Source organism: Euprymna scolopes, chromosome 22 (genome assembly GCF_053919585.1).
Source record: "Euprymna scolopes isolate OS-2025 chromosome 22, ASM5391958v1, whole genome shotgun sequence".
In the NCBI taxonomy this organism is placed as follows: Eukaryota; Metazoa; Mollusca; class Cephalopoda; order Sepiida; family Sepiolidae; genus Euprymna; species Euprymna scolopes.
In genome coordinates, this window is record NC_136503.1 from 98408777 (window position 1) to 98420115 (window position 11339).

Sequence of the window (11339 nt, forward strand, 5' to 3'; positions counted from 1 at the left end):
CGCTGCCGACGCCGTCACCACCATGATGACACACGACACGCGGACACTCAAAATCACTTATTATGCACACACGCATCCACTCCGCACATTTTCTCCTATAATGACTGGTATAACTGAAACGTCTTTTAGTTTCCAATTTCGTTTCATATCATACATAAGTCCTTGATACTTTGTTATCTTTTCCCTCTCAACTTGTTAAGCCCTGTATCATTGGGTACACTGACCTCTATTACGGTCGCTTTTTTGTTTGCTCTGTCCCAAATCACTATATCTGGTTTAACAGCTGCGTTTTCTAGATATGTAGCAGACCAGTCATCATAGGAGCAACTGGGCTTATGAAAAAGAACTTTAAAAAGTACATAGCAAGCATACCCGGTGAACCAAGTGCAAGTGAAATACAAACGAGTGCACTGAAAGGGACGGCTAGAATCCTGAAAAGATCTCTTGGTTGGACTCACTAAAATAGGGGTAAATGTCAGACATCTGGTTGGATGTCCCACCCCCTAGAAGAAAAAAGTTTAAGAAAAATGAAAAAAAAAAAAAAGACACATTTTCTAATTAATAACACCGAATTACTTTCCTCACGGGACTTTCAAGTAAGGCAAACTTCGCCAGATAAAACACAAACTTTAAAATAATCTCAATATTTTCACACATTTTCAAACTCCTTGATTCCACGAAGGACTTTCATCTAACATTTTAATCATAATGGCTTTGAAGGAACTTTCACCGATCGGACCTTTGTTTATTCACCTTTTTGTTTTTGCTAAAAATAAAATGCGGGGCATTTTAAATCAGAAGGAGTCGTTTTGTTTCATTCTTTTTTTTTTATTATTATTTTGTTTGCGGCAAAGAGATTTAATTTTACTTAAACTTCTGCACAGATCCAGTAGAAGGAAGCCGGCTAGCGTGTATTGTAAAAAATAAATATTAATATTTTGGTAATTTTCAGAGGGAGAAAGGGAGCAGGTGACCAAGTATATATAAATAAATGAACCCTTCTTTTTATATAGATATTATATCAAGAGAGAGAGAGAGAGAGAGAGAGAGAGAGAGAGAGAGAGAGAGAGAGAGGGTGTGTGTGTGTGAGTGAGAAAGAGAGAGAGTGTGTGCGTGTGAGTGAGTGAGAGAGAGAGTGTGTGAGTGAGAGAGAGAGAGAGTGTGTGTGTGATTGAGAGAGAGAGAGAGAGAGAAAGAGAGAGAGAGAGAGAGAGAGATCATATAGCTGTAATACTGAAGAACATCAAACATTATTAAATAAAAAAGGGAGATGTTATATCTCTTGGGTCGGTGAGAGTTGCACTCCTTTGTTCAACGTTTTATAATGTAAACTCTCGGACATAAACGTGAATAAACGAGACTTGGTCAGTCGGCCAGGTTGGTCTGAACGATAATATATCCCTGTGTTGTTGTTAAAAGAAACGTAACAAAACAACCAAGTAAACCACCTCATTTTTCCTGACATGACTCAGCGTTTATTAAATTACGTATAAATATCATTAAAATGTCACTTTTTTTTTTGGGGGGGGGGGGCTCCCCTGCAGAAAATCGATCAGCTGATCCACTTCTGATGGTCCTTTTGGGCTAATTTTTCGATATAAAGGGTGGGGCTTTAATATGATACCAAGTTTGTTAATTTTTGTTGTGTCTGTCAAAAATTTTTAGCAGACATACAAACATACATACATACATACAAACATACATACATACATGCATGCATACATTTTCGCTTTTATATATATAGATTATAATTATACAAATTCAAAGTTTTTAAATTCCTAATGATACTTCCAAGAGCTTTAATACGAATTTTCATATATGTGTATGTGTTCTAACTCTATTTATTATTGAGCATTAATATTAGAGTTATGACAACAGCATATTCTTTTCCTTGTTTTGAGTCTCAGGTATATATCCATTGATATCTTATGTTTTTATGTAGATTGATGTGATTCTCGGTTGATTAATTGTGTCTCTGTGTCGGATATATACTCGAGTGTAAACACAATGAAAAGAATATGCTGTTGTCACAGCCCTACTTATGCCATATTTTTCCTTCAGTATTTGCTGATCGTTTTCTGAAATTGTGTTTTTATAATAAATTTATTTGTTGGGATAACACCTGAGTTTATTTTGTAACAGTATTTATGCCCAACCATATATATAGTATTTTAAAATAGTATGTACGATTGAATTAAATTAAAATAATCCGTTTTAATAGTAATATAGTTTATATATATATATATATATATATATATATATATATATATATATATATATATATATATATAGTTTTTATGGTAATATAGTTTTAATGGCGATATAGTTTTTATGGTAATATAGTTTTTATAGTGATATAGTTTTAATTTAGTATAGTTTTTATGGTAATACATGGTAATATAGTTTTAATGGCGATATAGTTTTTATGGTAATATAGTTTTAATAGTGATATAGTTTTTATGGTAATATAGTTTTAATAGTGATATAGTTTTTATGGTAATATAGTTTTAATAGTGATATAGTTTTTATGGTAATATAGTTTTAATAGTGATATAGTTTTATGGTAATATAGTTTTAATAGTGATATAGTTTTTATGGTAATATAGTTTTAATAGTGATATAGTTTTTATGGTAATATAGTTTTAATAGTGATATAGTTTTTATGGTAATATAGTTTTAATAGTGATATAGTTTTTATGGTAATATAGTTTTAATAGTGATATAGTTTTTATGGTAATATAGTTTTAATAGTGATATAGTTTTATGGTAATATAGTTTTAATAGTGATATAGTTTTTATGGTAATATAGTTTTAATAGTGATATAGTTTTTATGGTAATATAGTTTTAATAGTGATATAGTTTTTATGGTAATATAGTTTTAATAGTGATATAGTTTTTATGGTAATATAGTTTTAATAGTGATATAGTTTTTATGGTAATATAGTTTTAATAGTGATATAGTTTTTATGGTAATATAGTTTTAATAGTGATATAGTTTTTATGGTAATATAGTTTTAATAGTGATATAGTTTTTATGGTAACATAGTTTTAATAGTGATATAGTTTTTATGGTAACATAGTTTTAATAGTGATATAGTTTTTATGGTAATATAGTTTTAATAGTGATATAGTTTTTATGGTAATATAGTTTTAATAGTGATATAGTTTTTATGGTAATATAGTTTTAATAGTGATATAGTTTTTATGGTAATATAGTTTTAATAGTGATATAGTTTTTATGGTAATATAGTTTTAATAGTGATATAGTTTTTATGGTAATATAGTTTTAATAGTGATATAGTTTTTATGGTAATATAGTTTTAATAGTGATATAGTTTTTATGGTAATATAGTTGTGAAAAATTGAAAAAAATGTCATTTATTTATTTAGATGCAGATTATCCACTGTAAATCTTCATCCTTTGCTGGAAGATGCCATGCAATGAATATTGTTATTGCAATAAACTTATGGTTCTTCTTTTCTGTTCCTCTTTCAGAGACAAAGTATATGTGTATGTCACGATTAAGGGCTCTTTGTCTGTAGAACACATTATCACAGGATTGGTTCACTGCAGATTACAACTTAGTCATCTTTAATATGTGGGGATCAATTTTAAGTAAAAAGAAAATATTTCTTGGATTACTAAACCTTACACCTGGTAAAGCACACACACACACACACACACACACAAACACACACACAAACACACACATACACACACAAACACACACACACACACACACACACAAACACACACACACACACACACAAACACACACACACACACACACACACACAAACACACACACAAACACACACACACACACAAACACACACACACACAAACACACACAAACACACACACACATACAAACACACACACACACACACACAAACACACACACACACACACACAAACACACACACACACAAACACACACACAAACACACACACACACACACACACACACAAACACACACACACACACACAAACACACACACACACACACACAAGCACACACACACACAAACACACACACACACACAAACACACACACACAAACACACACACACACACACACACACAAACACACACAAACACACACACACACAAACACACACACACACACACACACACAAACACACACACAAACACACACACACACACACACAAACACACACACACACACACACACACACACGCTGCTTGAAAAATGCATAATTTAAGACGTTAATAAAGATAAATCAAAGGAAAAAACATTCTTCAACCCGTTTAACTTTTATGGTGTACTCTATCGACCCCAATTCACGGTGTTGCTCTTTTCTCTTCGTCTTTCAGAGACAAAATGTGTGTGCACAACACATTTAAGCCGAGCTGTTTTTTTTTTTCGCAAAGACTGTGGAACACATTATCATAGGACTGCTTTGCTGCAAATTACAACTTATCCATCTTTAATAAATGGTGACTATTTTTAGTAAAAAAAAAAAAATACTTTCATGGACGTAACACCCGGTAAAGCACACATACACTCAACAAATACGTGTACATAAAAATGCATAATTTAAGACGTTTATAAGAAAAAGAAAAAGAAACATTCCTCCACCCGTTTTTGGTGCACTATATCAACCCCAACCCTTTTCTCTTCCTCTTTCAGAGACAAAATATGTGTGCACATCACAAGTAAGTCTAGTTATTTTTTGTTCACAAAGGCATCTTGTCTATGGAAAATATTATCATAAGACTGCTTCACTACAGATTACAACTTAGTTGTCTTTAATAAGTGAAGACCATTTTTAGTAAAAAAAAAAAATATTTCTTGGCTACTAAACCTAACACCTGTTCAAGCACACACGCTGCATGAAAAATGTATAATTTAAAAGGTTAATAAATCAAAAAGAAAACAAAATAAAAAAAAAACGTTTCTTTACTCGTTTACCTTTTATGGTGTCCTCTAACACCTGTGTACAGAGTTTTGACGTAATCTCGGTACTGGCTTCCATACTTGGCCGGGAATTAATCTCAATCAGCCAAGGACTGTAGTCTTCCGTCAACATGAAATCTGCACCATACAATTCAAAAGAACCCTGACAAACAAAACAAGATTCGTTAAAAAGATGTTATAGTTTGCTTAAAGCATTGTGGGTGCTAATCCAGTTTACGACTTAATCTTTGACAACTTAACACCAGCATCTTTTAGCAAATTCCGGAAGATGTTGAAGCGAAGACTGCCAGACAATTAATTCAAAATACTGCAATCCCGCCTTCCTCATGTTAAAAATGATTTTCATTTTAGAAAGCCATTCTTAACTTGAGGAAAGTGAGGATTTAAGTTAAAAGGATGCTGTAGTTTGCTTGGAGCATTCTCCTTACTTATCTAACCGAGCGATCTTTATCCTCGCCCCCCCCACCAAATCATTCCTGTAACGATCTGATCCCTGTTGATTTTGCGGCGGGAGTTTAGTTCTGTGCAGTTCTAGGAGGTCCACCCTCCCAGGCTTTGCCTTCTCTCTTTGGGAAGAGGTTAGTTTATTGCTAATCGCCTGAGGGCCCCTCACCAGAGAATGTCGACGGGGTTGCCCAGGCACCTTTTGCAGGTCAGAGTGAATATCCGCTGGTATGTAAGTTCTTGCAGAGAGAGAGAACTAAAAAAACCTGAACGTACTTGAAGCATTGTACTGTAGCAGACGTATGGAGAATGGTATGGAATCAACAGGGAAGACTTATTGTCATGTCGATTGATATGGACGAACGAGGAATGGTAAGTCAACGAATGTAACCCAACCTCTTGGGTGGGGGTGGGTGGGGGAGAAAATGTCGACATTAAAAGGGTGAAATTGGCACTTGATTGAGGCTTTTGTACAAAAGCTCTCCCGGACAGCAGCAGGTGACCCTGATGTGAATTATATATCAAATACGGAAATGATTTGAAGTTGATATAACAAATAACTTTCTGAGTGTAGGTGCAGAAATTGAGAAAAATAAAACCAGTTATGCTTTGTCTACCAGGGTTTTGAACCTGACCCGGGGTAGCCCTGTCGGTGGGGCATTAGCATACGCCGACTGCCCCCCTACAGAGGGTAAAAGTCCCTCAATGGGGGTCCTGGATATGACCTTAAACTATATCCAGTGGTTAGGCTCCAGCTTGTGGGCTTTGGGGAGTGTGGAGCCACCCTTTAATTACCATTCCTCCCAGGTCCACTCTGACCCGGAGTGGTAGTACCTGTTAGGGTCCCAACTATGGGTTAAATAGAAACCGACGTGAAAATAGCAAATATATTTTATTAAAAAAATTTTTCTTCAAAATCTTTGGATTCGGCATTAAATAACCCGAAAAGGGTTGATATGCCGTAAAACAAAAACAACCAACCAACCAACCTGACCCAGGGGTCAAGGATAAAGTTCCCAAGCGCGTGAGACAATATCAATGGGAAGTCGTTGTTAGTGGAAATTGCCTGATCTGAATGTGGGGGAGAGGTAGCCAACTATCTAATCAAAAAGAACCAAGGTATGTCAGATTGGATGATGATTGGATGCCTGGAGCATCTAGGATGAAACCTACTCCAATCATCCATATTTAAGTCCGTGCAGAAGCAAGAAAGGGCAGTTGAGTGAGAGTTTGGAGCTAAATTTTCTGGAATCCACTTGAGAGGAGAGTCGCCCCCCCACCTCTCCCCCTCTGCTTCTCGTCCATCACCACTTGTCAACTGAAGAGAAGTTAGAATTCGAGAGAGATTTGAAACGAATTATCAAATCTTGTAAAAAGAAATTGCATATATCTATTTTTTTCTTTCGACTAAGTAATTAGTATAGAAAAAAAAAAAAAAAACGAAGTTTTTTTTTTTTTTTTGTCTTTTGCCGCCGGATAGCGCTCTGTTGAGTTACTGATTTTTCAGCAGACGACTGGCCTTCAGAACGAACATGTATAAACCCTTGACTCAAGAAGGACTGAAAAACACTCGACCACGATTGAAGACTAACCGAGTGTGATGAGGCAAGTGATCAGACTGGTTCCTGCTACATGAGAATGTCACAAAGACCAGCGGAACAGTGTTCTACAGGTAGGCAGTTTCAAGAAAGAAGCTTTGTTCATAGAATCTGCGTTGATATTTAAGGCACAATTAGAGAGTAGTGCAAATTGTATATGCTGGTTGTAGTTAGTCGAGTGCTTTTTTTGTGTGGAAGTTTGACAAGAGGGGACCATAGATTAGAGTTCAGTCGAGTATTTACCATGAAACTAACGATAGAGCAGAGACAGACTCACAACATCTATTGCGTGAGAAAGAGTAAACGTTTTGAAGACGGTTTTGAACTCTATTAAGGAAGGATGAGGCGCTGAGCAACTCCTGTACAGATGTGGCAACAGTACTCTATTTTAGGTGTACCTGGCTGAATGGCATGTCAACTCTTGACTCAAGAAGGACTGAGAAGCACCCGACCACGATTAAAAACTGACCGGGTGTGACCAGGGGAGCGATCCAATTTGGTGTCCTGTTACATGAGAAGGTCATATGCTATATCGTACTCTTATTTTGGGAGGGGCTGTTGAGTGGATATCGCCTGAAGTACTCATACTGGGAAATGCTGTTTTCAGTTTGGAGCTAAATTTTCTGGAATCCGCTCCTCTGATTACCCCCTCCATCTCCCCACCCCCTTCTTTTCTTTTAAAACTTCTATCTCTTCACAATTTACATACAACTCAACCTCTGGCAACTTGAAGATGCCAAAGCGAAGACGGCCAGATGATTAATTCAGAACGCAGCATTCCCCATGTTAAGAATGGCTTTCTATTCTCTTAATAGGGGAAAAGGAGGGAATTTCACGTTAGCATAGAGTGTTGAAAGTAATTTTTAATTAAAAAAATATGTTTCTCGATTTAATAAATTTCATACTTTCTGACAGCTGATTGAGTAATCGCATCTGCATCTTGCAGCTGTTGATGTAACTTATCGGAAGATGCTGACATAAAGTTGCTAAAGATTCGGTCATAAACTGGATAAGTACCCTATTTTTATAAAGTTTTTATAAAGATATCGCCTGAAGTACCCATACTGGGAAATGCTGTTTTCAGTTTGGAGCTAAATTTTCTGGAATCCACTTGAGAGGAGAGTCCCCCCCCCACCTCTCCCCCTCTGCATCTCCCCGGTCACCACTTGTCAACAGCGGACGACCGATCTGCAGAACGAGCGGTATACCAACTCTTGCCTCAAGAAGGACTGAGAAACACCACAATTGAAAACTAACTGGGTGTGATCAGGGGATCAATCAGATTTGGGATCCTGCTATATGAGAAGGTCACAGAAATGTTCCTTTCATTTCCTTTTATCTCTGTTCTAGTAGGGATACCTGGCGTTACCCGGGGGGCAAAAGTGTAACATATTTCTATTTAAAACTTCTTCTCTTCTCTATCTTTCTTTCCCCGCTCCTCTGATTACCCCCTCCATCTCCCCCCCCCTTCTTTTCTTTTAAAACTTCTATCTCTTCACAATTTACATACAACTCAACCTCTGGCAACTTGAAGATGCCAAAGCGAAGACGGCCAGATGATTAATTCAGAACGCAGCATTCCCCATGTTAAGAATGGCTTTCTATTCTCTTAATAGGGGAAAAGGAGGGAATTTCACGTTAGCATAGAGTGTTGAAAGTAATTTTTAATTAAAAAAATATGTTTCTCGATTTAATAAATTTCATGCTTTCTGACAGCTGATTGAGTAATCGCGTCTGCATCTTGCAGCTGTTGATGTAACTTATCGGAAGATGCTGACGTAAAGTTGCTAAAGATTCGGTCATAAACTGGATAAGTACCCTATTTTTATAAAGTTAGGTATATATATATAGATTTGTATATTCAGGATTCACTCCTAAACTAATTAACTGATCCTGACAAATTTTGAAACACTTTTTTTTTTTCCAGAAGATGCTAATCCAAAGTTGCCAGAGACTAGATCATAAACTGGATAAGTGTATGTAATCGGGTTACTCCCCCTCTCTCTCTCTCTCTCACACTGCCCATATTTCCCTTCGCTAATGATTCATATTATAGTTTGTGCATGCATGTGTTTGTGTGCTTGTGTTCGGTTGAGCATGCATCTGATAATGCGATATTATTTCTTCTTAACTTTCTATTTTTTTATTTATCAATTCATTTCTGTTTTGTTTCCTTCTTTTTTTCTTTCTTACACATTTTTTTTTTGTTTTTTGAAGGCGGTGCAATTGTTGTTTCGTCGTTAAGATTGTTGCATGTCTTGTCAAGGTAAACAGATCAAATGGCAATATTGAAGAATTCATTTAAATATCTATTCTTGAATTTTTAATTTTTTTTTTTTTCACCCCAAACAAGGCATATTTCTATTTGAACGTAAGAAAGGAGCTACTTTTTAGAACCATATCTACTGGGGACTGTGGGGAGTTGAGGAGCAGATATCTGTTCATATTACATTTTAAACTTCTGCATAGAAAAAATGGAAACACACTTACGTAAAAAGTCAATCCTTTCTTATCGTTAAATTGTTTCTGTATTGTAAATATTTTGCATTATTTACTTTGTATTAATTTATTTTTTATTTCGGACTACTAGTCTCATCTTTATTAGTTGTTGTTTTTTATCTTTTATTGGTTTGTTTATTCACAACGTTTCGGCCAACTAATTCCTCTGGTCTTCGTCAGGTGGTAACCGCGACGGATAGGAACTTCAAATCTCAAAACTGCATTCTCAGCCATCACTGCCATCTGTAGTTGTTGTCGTCTCACCACATTTTGGCCAATTAACCTCTGGCACGCTTTGGGTGGGATTGAAACCGCTATCTTCAGACAATGTTCATCTGGAACTGTAGAGATTCAACGTCTCTATCAACTGCGCCACGGGCCCCAAAGGGCGATCAAGGTTGGATTCTTTGATCTTATAAATCCACGTTTATTTATTATCTGATCTTCCATAGTCGGGTCCGTACCGATTGGTATATATATATTATTCCTTAATTGGAATTCATTTTTGAGATGAGCATTATATATATTAATTTATTTTTATTTCGGACTATTATTCTCATCTTTATTAGTTGTTGTTTTTTCATCTTTTATTGGTTTTTGTTTATTCACAACGTTTCGGCCAACTATTCCTCTGGCCTTCGTCAGGTGGTAACTGCGACGGATAGGAACTTCGAATCTCCTAACTGCATTCTCAGCCATCAGAGGAATAGTTGGCCAAAACGTTGTGAATAAACAAAACCAATAAAAGATGAAAAACAACAACTAATAAAGATGAGAATAATAGTCCAAAATAAAAATAAATTAATATATAATGCTCATCTCAAAAATGAATTCCAATTAAGGAATAATATATAAACACGGTAGTGTTTGAATATATGTTTCAGTAGCAGTTTCAGTCATGTAGAACTGCTTTAAAGCTTCACCGCTCACTTATTTTACAGTTTAGATATCACCTTAGGTAAATTGTGATTTTTTTTTCAATTTTCGTTCAGTAAACAAAAGTTATGATGAATTTACTGGTGTTCAAATTCGTAAAAAAAACAAAACATAGCAACGTTTTTTTATGATTGGTTTCCATAGCAACCATGTTGATTCAGTAAATACTGTTGCTAACAATTCACCGCTCTCGCGAAAAGAGAAGTAACAAGTGAAACAGAGAGAATGAAAAACTGAAAGGGAGATAATGCGAGGGATTTTATTGAAAGTAGACGAGTGCCGTACATTGTTATTACATAAGTTAATGTTATATATATATATATATATATATATATATATATATATATATATAATGCTCATCTCAAAAATGAATTCCAATTAAGGAATAATATATATTTACTTTGTTTTACAATTTACTGCAACTATATTTTTGTTTGAACTAAATTGTCTTCGTTTATTGTAAATATCCTAAGTATATTTTTCTCCTCGTAAATCCCATTATGTTATTATTTATTTTCCATTATGTCGATGTTGTGGAGACGCCCACTAATTAGCATACGTGGGTGAACAAGATATAGATAAAGGTATCAAGTCAGCAAGACCGGAGAGCTGTGTTCGAACGCCGGATAGGCAAGACGCATGTGCCGGTTGCTCCATGAAAGACTTTAACACGCCCTCTGCCGGACAATCTTCCTAATAGTTGTGTCACTAGTCCAGATGTGGCAACAATACTTCATGAATAGGTGAATGGTGCCTTTGTAGATATATAAGATAGGCATGCGAGAGATGTTTTCTAGACTGGTAGAGGGATCCCACATTTTTTTTTTTTTTCAGTAGACTTCATTGTACTTTCTATGTATTTATTTCAATCTATGTTGCTTAAGAATATTATGGGTATCTTTGACCCCTAACCTAAA

At 35.4% G+C, this 11339-nt stretch overlaps 1 protein-coding gene across 5 annotated transcripts in view; it reads right to left on the bottom strand.

Moving 5' to 3' along the window:
* Positions 1 to 11339, bottom strand: part of LOC145243564 (tubulin tyrosine ligase 3-like) — a 186472-nt gene that overhangs the window by 27437 nt on the left and 147696 nt on the right. For all 5 annotated transcript variants that reach the window (XM_080106547.1, XM_080106543.1, XM_080106545.1 and 2 more), the window contains one exon: positions 4940 to 5087. In XM_080106547.1, the coding sequence (XP_079962673.1) occupies positions 4940 to 5087 (148 nt within the window). The remainder of the gene's footprint in view (positions 1 to 4939; positions 5088 to 11339) is intronic.